The 17,813-nt window shown below is 38.2% G+C and overlaps 1 protein-coding gene across 2 annotated transcripts; it reads left to right on the top strand.

Annotated features, from left to right (window-relative positions):
* The first annotated feature begins 1,495 nt into the window (after positions 1–1,495).
* Positions 1,496–17,123, top strand: plekhm1 (pleckstrin homology domain containing, family M (with RUN domain) member 1). 2 transcript variants are annotated; one of them, XM_028029876.1, is made up of 12 exons: positions 1,496–1,699; positions 2,463–2,551; positions 6,340–6,581; positions 6,714–7,370; positions 8,927–9,422; positions 10,729–10,867; positions 13,110–14,084; positions 14,328–14,473; positions 15,095–15,288; positions 15,452–15,515; positions 15,610–15,767; positions 15,919–17,123. In XM_028029876.1, exons 2-12 carry the CDS (start codon positions 2,498–2,500, stop codon positions 16,031–16,033), a joined length of 3,240 nt encoding a protein of 1,079 aa, XP_027885677.1. In that variant the 5' UTR covers positions 1,496–1,699; positions 2,463–2,497; the 3' UTR covers positions 16,034–17,123. The 2 variants fall into 2 exon arrangements, with proteins under 2 accessions (XP_027885677.1, XP_027885678.1); XM_028029877.1 differs by having other exon boundaries at positions 2,513–2,551.
* Positions 17,124–17,813: the final 690 nt, after the last annotated feature.

The raw sequence follows: 17,813 nt of genomic DNA on the forward strand, positions 1-17,813 counted from the left end.
CAACGGCAAACTTAAAAGCATTATGTTAGGATTTCTTTTAGACAGACTATTACGTTGTGAAGCCAGCACCACCTGCACTCTGGGGGAGATTTTTGGAGACATCTTGGAACTATTTTCATCCAACGTTCTGGAAAATCTCCACAAGCAAAAATTCACTATTGAGTCCTTTGAGGCGGCCGTGGGCAACAAAGTTCCCGAAACCTTCACTGAAATAATGGACGTCGACGGAGACTACCGTACCGAGCACACCGAGAATTTAAACCGGCTCATTGTGAAATATCTGTTGGATAGAATTTATCAGAGCTTGGACTCGGATGATCCTCCAAGAAATCATGTCAACCAGGCACCTTGTAAATCCATAATAATCAGGTATATGGTTGAGGAAACAAACTTGATCATAAAGGACCTCATGGTTGGATTGCGTGCATCCAATGAGGAATCCAAAAAAGTAGCTGTCGACAACCCAGTACAGTCTAAAGAGCTTGCAGATGGTGAAAAAGAGATGCAGAACAAAACTGCTGAGCCGAAATTGAAGCTCAAAGGTCTGACAGGGACGATCAAGAGGCAAGCATTCTTCTAAGGTTGCTCCAGTGAACAGTAAAGAGAAGCCAAAGCTGAGCGTCCATGTTGAAGATGGGAAAAAATCTGCAGGAGAAGGTTCTACTGGCAATACACTGGAGCGAAAATATGAAAGTGAGGAAGAAGGATGTGTAGCTCAGCCCGCCTTAGTCACCAAGGAAACTGTGGCCATGGCGGGTTTGATTCCTCCAGAGGTTCTGTTAACTGGAGATCTGCAGGAGGAGGAATTAGAACCAGAGCCAAAGGTTGACGAAGTCTCACCTGTTGAGCCCCTCAGTCCTCCTGAAGATCCATCAGACATCACAGATCTGGAAAACTGTGCACCAGAGATCCGGTTAACTAAAGATTCTCAGGTGCAGGAATTGGAACCCGAGTCCATCGGAAAACCAGAGCGAGACTGAGGAGACAAAGATCAGGAAAATGGGCATGAGAAGCCTAGTCAGCGATCTGATCCAGATAATTATCGAGAAATCGGGACAGAGCTGTCACCCTCCAGAAAATTTTAGTGCCATCATTGATCGTCTGTTTGAGAAACTGGATTGAAACTGAACTCAGAGTCCTCAGAATGAGCCCAGAAACGATTGCACGACAGGGCAAGGCCATTTTCAAAGACCTGCTGAAGGAGTGCAACAAGGCAGAGAACATCCTGCTCCTCCTGGAGTCAGAGAAGCCGATATTTGAGAAAAATATAATAATGTGATAATAAAGACATAAAATTCTATTTCCACCACAGAATTCCGTAAAAAGATATTAGTGTATTTGACCATAAAAGATAGCAGAGATGTTTAAAATGTTTTTAAAATGTAATTGTTGCTCTCGTTCTGAGCACTCAGGTTTACTCCTTTAAGGAAGTTCATTGAAGGCATCACAGATCGTTTGACTTCCCATGATGCATCGGTTTTCAGTTAGACTGCAACAGGAGGAGGAGTCGGTTGTGTTTCAGGTTTACGGGTGTGTGTTTTTCTGCGTTACAGCGCTTTAACAGAAAACTGTGGAAAACAACTGTACGGACTGAGATTCGTTTAGTTACATGATGTACTTTCAGTGAGTTTACATCAAGTTCCCGAAGAATACCGACGTGTTTTGGGGAGTCCGGAGAGAGGTTAGCCAAACTGCTTCGGTAAGTTAGCCAACCGATGTGCTAATTTAACGTTGGTTTGCAGCTCTAAAGTCGCTTGTAGGTTACAGCAAGGACAAAGTTTTTATCGCCTAACGTCCTTAGTATGTTGGCCACGGACTAGTCAGAGTATTTTAGTGTTCTCTAGATTTAGTAAGCGATTATATATGTCTTGTTGATATGCATAAAGTCACATAGCTGAACACAGATATTTGGTACCAGTGTAAACAAGCTTTTATATTATTTATTTGAAAAACGATGCAAGACCTTTTAGGTCACTTTCCTGTTCTGTTGTTGTCTCATTAGTTGCCCTTTGGGATTAATAAACAATAGTTTAATTGAATTACACCTTTTTGTGATTGCAATGTAGGTCAGACGATTAATCCAGCCTGGAAATTGAACTCGCTTGCTGTATTAAATCTAATTATTTTTATTTCGCAAAGCTTATTATTTGATTGAGGAAGTTATTTTTGAAGCTTCTGTAGCTACTTCCCTGCAGACAGACAGCATCGCTAATCAGTGCCTCACATGACTCAGTTACAAAGCGGTTACTCACAAAGACCGTGAAACTGCAGCAATGTAAGAGAGCAGAGTCCCATGATAAGGAAACACAAATATAGTCTTCTGCCAGGAACAAGTGATGTATAAAAAAAAGAAACCGGCTCTTCTTCTTTAGTAAATTTGGATATCAGATGTACTTGAGACAGTTAGAGAACCACAGTTACTGTAAGTGAGTGTTTAGACTTAGTTTTTGTGTGTTTTTAAGGTGCTATGTGAGAATAAACCTTCCCCTGACGTGCCATGCTTGCCACACAGATGCCAGAAACTCTACCAGAGGCCAAAGATGTCAAACAGGTAAAAATCTAATTATTTTCTTATGCAGTTGAAGGTTTGTCTTAAGTTAATGTCAATGTTCCCTCACTTCTTTTAAAGCTGCTTCCTGTGAAGTGATTGTGACACTCAGGAAAGCCTGTTGTAAATTTTGTTGCTCTAATTATTCTCGAGAACATTTGGGAAGCCTTAAGAGGACTTCTCTCTCAGTATGACTTATTTGCTGTGTTATCACTGGAATGTCTTGAATGTCTTGCAAAGTCTAAAATTTAAACTTCTCAATTGTACACCTTAAACTGTCCAGATTTTCAGTTCCTATTTCAACTGATCTGTTATGTTTAAAGTTGGTATACCTTTGCTTTTTCTTTTTTTTGTTTGCTTTTGAAATGTACTTGCAACAGTCATTTGCTCAGTACGTTCGTTCCTCTGATGAATTAATATGGGTGCTTTCACGCTCTGATAAAACTATAATGATTCAGGACAAAGATATTGTGCACCCCTAAATCAGGGCAACAACCAAACCTGTCAGAAGGAATTTGTCATCCGATCCTCAGCCTTTCTTACAAACCTACTAAATAAATCGTCTGCAAAAACTAGCTGTATACTAGAGGCAGGGGTGAAAGTAGGCGGGTACGGTTGGGTACTGCGTACCCCTAAAAGATTTAGCGGGGATACGCAGTTCCTGCAAGAGAGGGGAGCGGCTGTCTGCTGTAAAAAATCAATGGGTGCACTGTGCAGCTGTGAGTGCACCCATTAATCAGTTATGACTGATTAGTTTTTCAAGAACAATCTAAAACACGATTTAGTCACTTAATTAATAGATTTTGTCCCATTGTAGTGGTGATTGTTTGCCAAGCCAAACATCCAATAAAAGTTCCATCAAGCCACTACTAAGGCACTGGGGGCAAGTTTCTGTATGAAGGCAAAAGAAGGTTAAATGTCCAAACTTGTTGATTGTTCTGGATGATTTATTTTCCCATTTCAGCAAGCAATTACAGAGTTCAAACTGTCCTTTGTTCTTTCTGCTACCTGTCTTGCTCTGGTAAAAAAGGTCCCAAACGCAAATGCATGCTGGTCCTTTACCAGGCCCCTACACTTATAGAAAGTGGAGCGACCCGCATTTCTTCTTGTCTTACTTAGAAAATAAATAAGAAAAATAATAAAACAAAAAAGAAATAAAATCAACAATTATTAACCTGCAAATAAACTCTGTAAATAATAAAAAAAATAGAAATTTAACAATAAACTAACAAAATTCAAATGGATAAAGAAATAAAGAATAAATAGCTCCAACACCCATTTCATATTGTTTCTGAACTGTTCGTGCTTTGTTAGAGCAGGGATGCAATAGGTCGATCGCGGAAGGTTTTGAGTTGATCTCGGCGGTAGGTGACAAACTGAACGCCGCCTGGACGCTGAGACCAGCACGTCCTCTTCTGACTCGCTTATCAAAACGTTTGTAACTTTATTAAAGAACAACAACAACAACAACAAAAAAAAAAAAATCAACAAAACGTGTTCAAGTTAATGACCCAACAAAAATAATAATAATCTCGGTAATTATTGTTTCAACAAGTTATTAACTTGTTGTTAACAAGTTATTAAGTTATACAATTGACTTATTTTTGAGAATTCTTGTTGGTCTTAAATTTAAATCATGATGGCCCTATAAATATTTTTAAAAGATTTAAATGTTATCTGAGACTTGCAGAAACACTGTTAAACAAACATTATTGGGTGCAAATTTAATAACTAATGACTGCTGCAAAAGTACATTATAAGAGATGTAAGAACAGACTTTGATTAGTCAATAATTCTTAGAATGAACCCATATTCTCATTACAGTGTATGACCATTATAACATACAGATGGTTCACTTTTTATCCACTAGTAGCACCATGTGCTTCCTGCTTATAGCTTTCACAGAACTGCTTATCTAACTGAGCCGCTTTGCATTTTGTTTTAGCAGAAATGCATCGATTTGACTTCCTAATACAACTGCTAGGTTATCTTGATTTCTCTGTAAGAACAGATAATACCAAAAATGTAATATTTTTTGCTGTTTTTGTGATAAATGAAGGAATGAGCTGTCTTTGCATTACAGGTATTATGGTGAAGTAAAATAAGGATTTCTCAAAAACTATAGAACTTGTCTCTGATATGTATTGATACAGTGAAACCCTCCATGTCTTAGAATAGAGGTTTCTGTACTTATGAAACCCAACTAAAATATTTACTTTATACTTTGTCATTTTTAGATGAAACTATAGCTTACTAAATGTTTTCTTTTCTTTTTTTTTCCAAAGCTGTCCAGCGTAAGTAAAATCTCTGATTGTGTTACCTTGTTAAGCCATTTATTTGCTGTTACTTTATAGGAACCTTAAATTGGAATGCTGTCGGTAATTATTTTTTATGAAGATCAGAAGAGACGCTCGTGTGAGATAGCAGGAAGCATACATAACTCTGTGGTTAAGCTGGTTTTTAGTATTTCTTCTACTTACCGGTAGTTGTTTACGCAGTGCTTCATGAAACATATTCACTTCAACAGCATTTTTCTAAAATGTTTGTATTTGGCAAATTTCTGCATATTTATTGATTTGTAAATATTTGACCTTTTTTTGGATTAATGCTTTTGTAATGCTCCACATTTTTGTCAGAAATATTGTCTTTACCTGTACAATCCTTGTTGAACTTCCCAATTCCATGTTTTCCTGGCATGAAGTTTTGGTTGTCCAACAGGGTCACGGTGATCTTCTCTTGTGAGAAAGAAAACCTATTTGGGTTTATTTTAGTGGTCAGAAGGGAACTGAGTAAAAGTGACAGTTCTCACTTGTTAAAGACGTTGTTCAGCAGAATTTATTGTGATGAGCATTTGCTATTTATGCAGGAATAACTCAATTGTATTTCTGTAAATCGGCTTCAGTACAATGATATTATTTCAACATAAATGTAAAAATTTTATAATTCTGCTCTTGCTACATGTCATATGTAGCAGTGGAATATATGCAGATATTTCACTTTTTGGATTAAAAACATGTTAATGATCTGCTAAAGAAGAAAGTTGTGATATTGTCTTTAAAGCAGCTTCAATCCATTAGTGTCTTATGCAGTTGTGCAGATGCATCAGTTTTCATTTTTCTTTATTAGGTTCTTCAAAATAGCATAGGGTACTGTTTTTTTGTTTACTTCTTTACGAAGCATACAAAAAGAGTAATGTATTATATTGGTATGACTTTCCACATTTTGCTACGTGACAGTCACTGACTTCAAAGTATCCAACTAAACTGATGGAGCATTAATCAGAGAGGTATTCTCTTTCTCTTTTTCAATATTTTGATCTACTTTCTGATGGTCTACCACATTAAATCCCAATAAAATACCTGCAGCTAAATGACTAAAATGTTTAAGCCGTATGAATACTTTTGCAAGATGTATGTTTTGAAATAACAAACAGAAATAAAGTGTTCTTTTAGGAGCAGCAGGAAGCCTCTGCAGTGCTCAGAATGAAAAGCTGTCACCAATTTCAGTGTTGTTTAAAAGAATCAGCTTTTTCCACAAAGTGTTGCGCAACATTGCTTTGGATTTTATATTGTTATGATCTCCTTCCGTCTATGTCAGCTGAGACATATGGTATTAGATAACCTGTGGCCTGGGTTTCATAAGAATACAGCTTTGTAGACAAACTCTAATCCAGAGTACAGTTCTGTGCAAAGGTTGTAAAGAAACCTGCCTCTCATCAACATTGTTATTTTGATTTTATCTGAGGGGGGAAATAAAGTTGATGTTTTTGTCTGTTCTATGTTCTCACCCAGATCAAAGACAAGTTGGCCCAGTCTCTTAAAGCCCTCCAGAAACGATACGTGACATCAGATGCCGTGGTCACCAGCGAAGACGAGAATGCTAACCTCCTTTGCTCCGCTCTGGAGGCCATTTTCATTCATGGGATCAAGAGCAAGTATATCCGCTCCGAAGCTGGAGGCCGAAATAGGAAGGGTGACCGGGGAGTCCTCCCTCAGCCTTATTTCTGGAGCCTCCTCAAGACGGTCACCCACCGGTAAGCAGAAATGGAGAAGTAAATCATTCATAACTGAATGTGAAAATACTAAACAGATTCATTTATTGAAAAAAAGTTAGCAAAACTTGATTTTCAAAACTTGTTTGTAAAAATAAAAAATAAAAATTGCAGTGACGTGATCACGGAGCTGGAGAAGATCAGCTACCTTGGCACAGACGTGGGCCGCTGCAGAGCGTGGCTGCGACTGGCCCTGAACCACGGCCTTCTAGAGTGCTACCTCGCGTCTCTGTTTCGGGAGGGCTCCAAGCTGCATGCTCACTATCAACCCAGTGCCTTGCTCCTGAATGCAGAGGAGCGAGAAGTTCTGCTCAGCTACCTCCAAGGTCTGGCCTCACTCACGTTCAACCTGTCCTACAAGTCCGCTGTCCTTAACGAATGGACCACCACGCCTCTGGCTCTGGCGGGTCTCTGCCCACTGTCCCAGTCGGACCTGCTCAATGGTGCAAGCCAGCTTGCCTCGAAGCCCCCCCGCAAGGAATCGTGGGACACTGCGTCTCAGTCATCAGGTTCATCAGATGCAATGGATGTGCAGAGAGTCTACCCGATGTCTCCTCCTGGCGGAGAGGTTTTACAAGGAGAAAAGGCGGTGCTGTACTCATCTAATTTGAGTCTGGACACCACAGGGTCCTCCCAGCTCTCCTCCAGCTTGAGCTCCGACAGTTACCTGCAGGGACAGGACCCCCGCAGCCTGAATGGAGAGCAGTGGTCTTCAGGTGACCTGGACGCCCCCATTATTGTCAGAAACTACATCAAAAGGCACCAGAAAGAGTATGTTTGGTTTGCTATTCTTTGGTTATGTGGAAGAATGAGGTTTAGGGAGGCATTTAACTGGAAGAGTGGAAGTTTTACCTATTTTGATAACATTTTTTGGAATGGCAAAACCAAAAGGAGCAGCAATTATCTAAATCAATCAAACATTTGTAGTGTTTACACACCTCTGTTTAAAAAAAAATATTTTTCTGCAATGATGTGAGACTATTTTAAAAAAAAGCCCACCTTTAATATGATTATAAGATCAAATAGACTCAAAGGGGTGAAATTAATAATAGTGCAGTAGCCTGATTGTGTAAAGTGGCACAACATTAAATTAATACTCTGTTGAAACATCTTTTGATTCCGTTACATTCTCTTTTTTTGTTAGAAGTGTTCCAGCTCTCCATATGTGTAGTTGACAATTTATGGACCACTCTATTGCAAAATTGTAAGATCTTGATCACAGATCCCTTCAGTCAGCTCCACATATTGTCAAATTCAGAATCTCAACTGGACTTGGACTCACTGTTATAGCAGCAAAAAAAATCAACCAACCATCACATGTAAAATGGAGATAAAAGAGCCTGTTTATATACTTATTTAAAGGTAGCCTACTAAAGATTTTCTTTAATAAGCCATCAACTCAAACATCAGGTTAAATGTTAGAGCAGACACTAATACTTCTGTTTTTTGTCATGGTTGGTGGTTGCAATTTTTAAGTAATATTTTAAGCAACAAAACTACCAAGCTAAATGTTATGAAACTTTATTGAGATGTGGAAGCTGATTAGAGGAAAACTTGCGGGTGTGGTGGAACTTAACCAACCTCTTTTTTAGATTGTCTGAATATTCGACAATAATTATTTTTATATGCAACTTCCTCAATCAAATAAAGAAATATGATAAATACTGGAATTTAATACAACATGCATGAAAAGTTCCCTAAAAAATGCACGGAAACATTGACATTGATGACTTCAATCTTGTCTGTCCACAAAAATTTGAATCGGTTCAACCACAGTATTACAAATAAATGTTTAAAGTTTTCTGTAAAACCTGGTTTGAGTACATAGAGGACTGAATCTATGTAAAAATTCATTTACATACACTGTTATAGGGAAAGTTTGGATTGGATTGTCTTCATAAACTTTAAAGAGTCATGTTGACTTACAACACTGCAGTTATTTTCTGAAAAACTTTATTGCACTTCAATTCAAAATATCACAACATAATTCAGCAGTTTTATATACATGAAAACTCAAATTCTAAACAAATAAAAAATATTATTTAAGTATGAAATAAAATATTTTTGAAACCTACACTAATTTTTGGTTAAAAGTTCTATATAATATACTATTTTCCAGTGACAGAGCCTGTCCTAATTTCTATCAAAATGACACACCTACTTGATTGTATCAGATTGACTTTTATTCACTATTCCCAGGCTAGTCATTCCATATATATTTTAAATTTCATTCAATATATTCAAGCTTGTGACAGTATTGACAGTGTACATACATGATTATATCTTAAATGTTAACTGAATCTGCCCTGACTTGTATATTTTTTCAGTGTGCAGTCTGATTTCCGAGAGAGTGGACAGTGCAGTCAGGACTCGATGCGTGAAGACTCATTCATCTCCAGCACAGGAGGCGAACTTTTCTCGGAGAACACAACATTCAGCGGCTCAGACAGCGAGAACCAGGGCCAGGATATGTCAGCACAAGACCCTGAAGAACAACTCCAAAATCCTGACCCAGAGCCACCTCCACCCTCTGACCAGATCCCATCCTGTGATGAACAACTTGATGTCCAAGCAGCACAGGAAATGTGCAGTAGTTCCTCTTCTGAATTATGCTCCGACACAGCTGTGATCTCTTCTGTTATCAAACCTTCTGAGCCTGTGGAGGAAGAACATGTGGCTGTTGTTCCGAAGAGCGCAGAGCCAGTCCAGGAAATGAAGCTAAAGGGTGCTTCAGAGAAGAGAAGCTCTGAGTCACAAACAAGCAAAGGCTCACAACGCTCAACAAGTATCATCAGCAGGAAACTGTCTACAGATTCATTCTCAGTAAGTAACTGAAAAAAACAAAAATTAGTCTCAGATGAGAATCACAGATAAAGTAAAGCTACAAACATCAAGTCTCTCTTTAAAATATGCACATAACATTTGTTCCAGCTAAATCATGTGTATTTTATATAAATGCATATACTGTATATACACATACATACATTTATTGTTATTTTGAGTTGCTTTTCACGATAAACATATTTTAACATAATTATTTCACAAGATGAAAGCAGTGCCACAAACATAATTTTGACATACATGTTTAGCATGATTATGATTATTATTATTATGATTAATAATGGATTATTTTATTTTAAAGGAATAAAGCGATTAAGCTTAATAATCATGTTTTATTCTTGATAGCTGCAGGTGGTTTTATATGAACAGAAATATGAACAAACAGTTCAGAATGTGAGAACTGTTTTCTCACACACCGCTATTTTCAGAGGCTAGCATTAATGCTCTTAGTACTTTAAAAACAAAAAAAATTCAACTGTTTATTTTGACTATAAAAGAAATTCTAGCAGGTCTTGCTAGAAATTCTACCAAGAGTTGTTTCATGTTACGAACTATCAATTCAGATGGATCCATATCCAAGTGTCACAGCTTTAACGAATTAAAACTAATTGAAAATAAGGTTTGCTCATGGTTGGTTTATGAGGAAATGTCAAACAGGATGTTTGACTGTAATTTCTGGAATGTCAGTGTGTCATGGTGAAAAAAATCAAAATAGCTCCTGAAAAAACATGGAAAATGCTGGTTCTGGCTCTAGAAGATTATGAATAGTCTCACTAGTCTTAGTCTGTTAGACAAAAAAAAATCCCCCAAAAAACCCTAATGTCGCTGATAAGACCATGAAAGTCTCAGTTGGCGTGCCATCGCCATGCTGATCAGAAATGAAACTGCTTCTGTGGCAGGACAGAAACTTACTCTGTTGCACTCTAGAATAACTGCTGTAAAAGTTTAAACTCTTTATTTTATGTTAACTTGCGATTTCCAAACAGAGACGACTGCAGGACGTGTTGTAACGCTCGTAACGAAACAGAGAAGTTGTGCTTTTGTTGCTCCACCTAGGCAGTTCTGCCAAAGTCAGGACTGACAAATATGCATGCACTTTGTCAAAGTTTCATACACAAACCTCAGACACATGATTTAACAGGAACAAATTTCACAGCGGTTTGCTCAGATGTCAGTCCTGATGTTTTCTTCACATGATCCTGAGTGGATGATTGTTTTTCAAATAGCTGTGGGACGTTGCAGTTTTATACAGTTTTATAACTCAGAATAAAAATATTTTGTTTTGCAGAATTCGCGTTCTTGGATTTCTGAGGATGACATCTACAAGCCTGACCTGGTAGAGGTGCCTGATAATGAGGAGGTGTCTCCCACAGCTGACCTGAAGGCTTCCCAGTCTCCTCCCAGTGTCGTCCATCGTAGACAAATAGGTATTTTCCACAGTTTTAGTAACTGAAACCCCAAAGGTCACAAACATATCAGCACATCTACATTCAGGAACCATTTTTACCAAAACACCAATCGATTACTAAGCTACTAGATATACTGTGTATCATCCACTTTTCCCATTGGAAAACATAGACTTACAGAACATAGGAAGACTTACAGAAGTCTTCCTAAACCTTCAACTTCTGAAATGTATTTTCATGTTACATGTTGCTAAAACTGGTGATGTGAACTGTTGGTGTCTAGATTGCAATCTGGTAGAGACATACCCTAAAAGACTTTCTGCTCTAAATGTAGTGAAATGGATCAATCTATAAAGTATTTACTCAGGGGGCAGAATACAAATGCAGAAAACACTTTACTTGGTTTTATTTCATAAAACAGTTTTAAAACCATACGTTCCTTCCAGTTCCCAATTAAAAACTACTTTTTGTTGATCTGTTAATATGCATAAGAAATTCTAGCAGGTAGGGATTCTACATACAGTACCTGAATTACAGAACTTCTGTATTTTTGAACTTTCTTGTCAGAAGTGAAACATAGGCATCCAGATTTATCAAAAGAAACTGGTTAATGTTTCCTTAAAACCATTATATTTTTTGTGGCAGGTTGTGACAGGTTTTGGAGTCAATGGGACTTTACTTAAAGGGAACAATCTAACTATGAAAATACAAAGTATTTCGAAATGGCTTCCATAAGCCTGAAAAACCACTGGTCATATGTAGATGTCTGAAACAAGCTTGAAAATTTTGGTATGGCTCAGGAATGTAGTACAGCATTCTTATAGATTTAAAAAACAAAAGTCCAGTTTAACAAGCTTACGTAAGGATCTGTTTAATCTTGGCCACTTTCTGATCAACACACACCTACCTGACTCAAATGCCATGTTCATGTCTTTTCCAAATTAAGTGTGGCTAAGAGAAACGGGATGTCATCAACTATAAATGAAAGATTAAAAAATCTTTTCATCGTCAAAAGTATTTATTGTTATATAACAAACTTCAGTTGCTTTTGTCTTTTGGAAATTATTAGGGGTGTTTGTAATTATGGCACTGACAAATAGCCAAATAAATGTACATATATTAAAGCTTAGAATTTTTTTTTTTAAATCAGTGTGAAATTATTTAATTATAACAAAAGAGAGATACATTTTTAACACATCTTTACCAATTGTACTACTACATGTGAATGGAGCTGTTCTATTTTTTGTCACTCCAACAAAAGGGTGAAGAAAGTCGACAGCAATGGAATCTGTGGAATGACATTACAGCCAAACCCTGAACTAAAATACCGGTAGTCCAACATGTAAATTCTTTCTGGCCTTATGCCGTAAATCAACCTTCGTTTCGTAATTACAGGGAGCGGACACATTACAATACAATTTGATGAACGTTTTTGTTGCGAGACGTCACCTGTGTGAGTCGGCTGAACATTCAGTTGAAAAAATGAAATCCGAGGAATTAGTTGCAAGTCTTTTCTAGTCATTCTCAGTGAGGTTAACACAGGTGGCTGATGTCTAGATATTTTGCTGCTGTGTTTCCACAAAATGTTTTTACTGCTCCGTCATCTTTTTAGTGAAGTCCACCAGTCCCTTCTGTAACATAACACCCCAACAACATGGTACCACCGTCCCTGTACTTCTGTCTTTTTCCTCCAAATATACCAACAACTATTATGGTGAAAAAGTTCCGTTTTGCTTTCATCAGATTACAGGACATGTGCAGGATTTGGTTTACTGATGACAACCCCTTCTTATTTGCTTCACCCAGCATATATTGAAGATTTTTGTTTTTGCTCTTGGGTTCATGCACACACTTCAAAACTCTCAGGGAAACAGAACCCACCTGCTTAGATGGCTGGGCATTCCCACGGTGTTTATGTTTGCATGTGATTGAACAGGTGAACCGGAGACTTTCAGGAATCTGGAAATTGCATCCAAGGTTGACCAAGAGTTGTTGATACCTTTGGACTTTCTCGTGATGTCATACGTGGAAACAGTGTGTTTGTCTACTATTTAAAATCATATGTGAAGCTATAGGAGACTTACAAAGCCATGAGACCATTTAGGCTTTCCAGAAGTCTTTAAGGACAGTAATTTTAAAACAAGAACAAAAATTGTCTGATTTAATGTCAAGCATCAAGAGAAAAGGTACATGTTTTTAATTTTTTATACAGTGGTTTCAGGAGTAAGTGTTGAGCCTCTCTTCTTTCTGTTTTTTGTCGTAGGGCTTTCCAACCCCTTTCGAGGCCTGCTGAAGCTCGGCCACTTGGAGCGACGAGGCGGAATGGGAATATGGCGCGACTACTACTGCGAACTCTCACCCTTTGAGTTCCGGATGTATCTGAATGCGGAAGATCGTGAATGTTTCGACAACTGCTCCCTTCTGCGATGCGAAGACATTCGTATCACATCGTCGGAGGGCCGATTCGATTTGTCCTTTCCGGGGAAACGGCTTTACCTCCGAGCAGCCAATCAGGATGAAGCAGAGGATTGGGTGGACCGTATATTTGAGGCTGTAAACAAATGCCGACCAACGCCGCACGATGATGAGCACTGGGAAGTGTTGCAGGGATCTAGTGAAAATGGAGTGGATGAGCGTTCAGTTTCATCTGCTTCCTCTGCTCTCTCAAGCCCCGAGCGACGCTCGTCACCCTCTGACTTGAGTGAGACGGCTCCTCCTGTCCAGGAGTTTGACTGGACTCGAACTACTGACTTGGAAACGGATGCTCTCAAAGAAGCTGTTCTGTATCTCTCCACAGATTCTGAAGCCAGGACTTGGGCCCCTCTGGTTGTTTCCCTTTCTCTGGAGGCCCTGAAAGGCTTTCGCATACAGGAGGAAAGGAAGGTGTTGTGGCTAAACAACCCCATTGCTGAAATCAGGGATATTGTTCCAGATGTCTCCTTGGGAGGACCAGCATTTTTTAAAGTCCTGACAGTGAGAGAGACGCTAAGATTCAGAGCAGAGAATCCCGAGGAAGCTCGGTCTTGGAGGGTTTTGATCCGTGGAGCTTTGGACTCGTATTTGGAGAGTGGAGATGATGTAATTTCTGAGGAACCTCCTCCAGTCCGGAGCACTGGAGTGAATGGTAATCTGCATAGACTGGTGCAACATAGACTGAAAGAAAATGGACAGCTTCTGGGACACCTCTACACAGTTCCATCAGAAAAGGGACTGGACGCTCAGAGCTTTAAATGCTCAGGTTTGTTTTTACGTTTGCATGTTTTGCTCATGTTGCTGCGCATTGTTTCTCAGCTGGCTACAAGGAAAAATCTTACATTTTTTTCCTAAAAAGTAAAAGATTTGACATGATCCAATGTGATGTGAACTAGGCTCTGTGTTTAACAAAAACAAATGTAAACTACTGAGCATTATTGATGAACCTTTGTGTGTTTGATTGGACAATGGTAATCAATTGAACGTGTTGTGACTGCATCCTTCACAGGCTGCCATCAGCAGATTGGCCCGTCCCGAGGAAGAGCCCGGCTGTGTGAGTTTTCAGGCCAGTACTACTGTGAGGCCTGCCACAAGGGGGACACCACCATCATCCCGTCACGCATGGTGCACAACTGGGATCTCACCCAAAGAGAGGTAGAAGAAAGTCATTCAGATCACTTTTTATACAAGGAATGGTCCCATCATAAATCTGATCAATTTGACTTTTACTAAATTAAACATTTGTTTGTAAATTGTACTGTTAGATTTTATAAGTTGTAAAAAGAAAAAAAAAAAATCAATGAATTATCTCACGTTATCTGACTTAACTTGGTGGGTGGGGGAGGGGTTGTTTTTTTTTTTTAATAATAATTGTTTTACACATTTTTGTGTCAAGTGGTCGTCGGCTACTGTGGTCGTTTTTTTGAGTGGGGTGCTGGTTTGTTAGTTCTCCTAACTACTTCTGCATTGAGCTTTTCTTTTGTTTTTTTATACATATTTCTATTGAATAGAACTATTGTTAGCTTTCAGCCTGAACTGCGTTGAAAAGGAAGAGATGGAAAACGTTAAAATAAAATTTTAAATTAAATGTCAATTAGAACAGTTGAGAGTCGGGCAGAATTTTAAACGTCTCTGTAGTGGAGAGGTCAATAATTTCAAAAACCTTTTGTGCTAAGCTCCCTCTGATACTTTGAGGGCTTTACTGCATAGCCTGCCGTGATGTATAAAATCTGTTCCTTCCTTAGAGTGTGTTATTTACGGTTTTTCTCTGTTCAGGTGTCAAAGAAAGCTCTGCGTCTGTTGGCTCAGATAGAGAAGGAGCCTCTGATGAACCTGGAGCTGCTGAATCCTGATCTGATGAGCCATGCAGAATCCATGACTCAGGCCCACAGCCTGCGAGAGAGGCTGCGCCTGCTGGGCGACTACCTGCTGACCTGCCGCAGCGGAGCCTACAAGAAACTCCATGCCAGGTGTGTTTGCGAATTGATCAGGGCCTACTTTCACTCTGACCTGATTTTGGCATTTATTTAATGGTTTTCAGTCCAGTAAAATGTAACTTGGGATTAATTCAGACATATGATTATTTTTTTGCATTTTATTTTAATATTTACTTTGTCTTCGTCTTGTTTCCAGAATGGGACAGCGAACTTATCTGTTGGAGTCAAGGCACCTGTACAGTGTTCTGGATTTAAGACAGGTATCATTTTATTTTATCTCTTTATCTTCTAATGTTTCTCCACCCATCTGTAGCTCCAGCAGACCTGAAGGCGTGTATTTGCTCTGTGTTTCAGATAGCAGATGGCCAGTATGGAAACTTCCTGACCTCCCTGGTGCAGCAGGCCTCTAATCACGTGCTGAACTGCGACCTGTGCACACAGCGAGGTTTCATTTGTCAGATATGCCACTCTAATGACATCCTCTTCCCCTTCCAATTCAACAGCACCACCAGGTATATTCTCCTTAACTTATCTGTGCTCTGAGTTAAATTGAAGGTTGCATGATTTCAGGTTTTCAGATCAAGCTCACCTGTTTTCCTCAGGGAGTGTAAATGCCCTTTTTAACTCAAATTGTTTTCAATGCTTTTTGTTTTTTTGATGCAGATGTAAAGATTGTAAAGCAGTGTTTCACCTTTTCTGCAAGACTGAACAGAACTCTTGTCCTCGCTGTGAGCGAATGAAGAAATACCTGGAGAGAGATCTACAGGACTCCCATTGAACTATTTAATTGCCAACGGAAAAGAGAAGTTGATCTTTTATAAGAAGTAACCTAAAGTGCAATTACGAGAACAATGAGCCTTTTCCAACTGACTAAACACTGACAAGAGATGAAATGAAGGGGTCGCCATGTTACAGTGACTAAAACTTTGCACTATTTAGAGGCCAACATACAGAATGGATGCAACCAAATAATAATGACCAGTGAATTTGTTACTTCTACAAACACTGATTCAGCCACGACATCAAAAGAAATGTAGGACAGAGGTGACGGCACCTGCCACAAAGAATATCCAACACATTTGTACACCGTTACTGAGTCAAATTCACTTTTCTTAACTGTTATTTAACATGCTACTCTCCATTCAGTGTTTGTCCTTATGATGCTCAGTAGTGAGGATGAAATATTCGAAACCATTAAAAAGCAGGACTTGAAATGATCTAATGATTTTAGTTGTGCCTTGTGTTTATTTTCAAGCTTGCCGCTCTAATGACTCAATCATTTCCTGTTGATTTAAAGCCATCACAGGGCCAAAATGCAGAACAAAGCTGTTTATATTGAACAGCAAGCATTAAATTTATTGCAATGATATCATTTAGCTAAATGTCTTTAATTTAGGACACAGAACTCTTCTTTATCATACGTTACTTACATTTATTAATTGTTTGATTTGGTTCTTGGACTGCGGATTAGATTAAAAAAAGTAAATAAATATACAAAAGATCTTGATTTGCATACATTTTGATTTACGATATTTAGCATACTTGCACTTTATCAAAGTTGGATATTCCTCCAGAATGTAGCTGCAATATCTTTAGTTATATCTTACTGTGCAGACTTTTTTTTGTTTAGATTTTTCATATATTCTCAATTTTTGCTACTTTGTTTCAATGTCTTCAGTGTGCTGAAATACCAGTAAATGACTCAAAACTGCCAAGAACAAAACATAATTTTGATATATGCATAACATATCGCATTTAAGAGGAGCATGGAAAATACAGCAGTACTGTTTTTGACAGATTGTACTTATTTTATCTCATGTGTTATGTATAAATGGCCATACTGAAATAAAAGTCTATTGCAATGAGAATTTGGGAAAGCTTGTGTTCATTATGTGCTCATTAATTTGAGTCGGTATAACAATGGGGTGTCTATTGCTATGGAGATCTGAAGGTGCTGACTAAATGTTAATATTTTAAATGTGATGATTTAAATTATTGGTAAATACAAAAATAATTTGCATTAACTAATTAAATGCAATCTCAGTGAATAGTTTTATTTATTTGCAAAAATAAAATAATTTCAGTATTTATTTTTGCCTTTATTAATTCATTATCTATGCCCATTTGTCCTTGCAGGGGGGCTGGTGCCTATCTCCAGCTGCCACTAGGGGCTACACCCTGGACAGATTACCAGTCCATCAAAGGGCCAAAATTACATTCTTTATTACATAATTAAATATAATCAATATTAACAAACAAATGTATCCACATTTGCTAAATGTCTTAATTTAGAAAATGTATAAAATTAAGCAATTAAAATTTTAACTCGTTTGGTAAAGTCATATAATACTTTTTCTTTATCATGTAGGCAATTGTTTCTATGTTAGAAAGCACCATGAATAAAATTGTTAATTGTTGGGTGTCAAATAAAAGCTGACTTTGGTTAACTGAAGCTTTCTGCTTGGCAAAGCTGACGTATTAAATGAGTTTATTAATGTTCTACAGGCCCTGGGCGTGGCCAAGAGACAGATACATACTGATACGGTTTTATCTCTTTA

Source organism: Xiphophorus couchianus, chromosome 10 (assembly GCF_001444195.1).
Source record: "Xiphophorus couchianus chromosome 10, X_couchianus-1.0, whole genome shotgun sequence".
Lineage (NCBI taxonomy): Eukaryota > Metazoa > Chordata > Actinopteri > Cyprinodontiformes > Poeciliidae > Xiphophorus > Xiphophorus couchianus.

Bases quoted from the DNA above. Each gene is read 5' to 3' on its own strand.
- plekhm1 (XM_028029876.1), top strand. From the start codon at position 2,498: ATGCTTGCCACACAGATGCCAGAAACTCTACCAGAGGCCAAAGATGTC. The intron at 14,474-15,094 runs GTAGAAGAAAGT...TTCTCTGTTCAG, and splicing joins GGGATCTCACCCAAAGAGAG to GTGTCAAAGAAAGCTCTGCG. The intron at 15,768-15,918 runs GTATATTCTCCT...TTTTTGATGCAG, and splicing joins CAATTCAACAGCACCACCAG to ATGTAAAGATTGTAAAGCAG.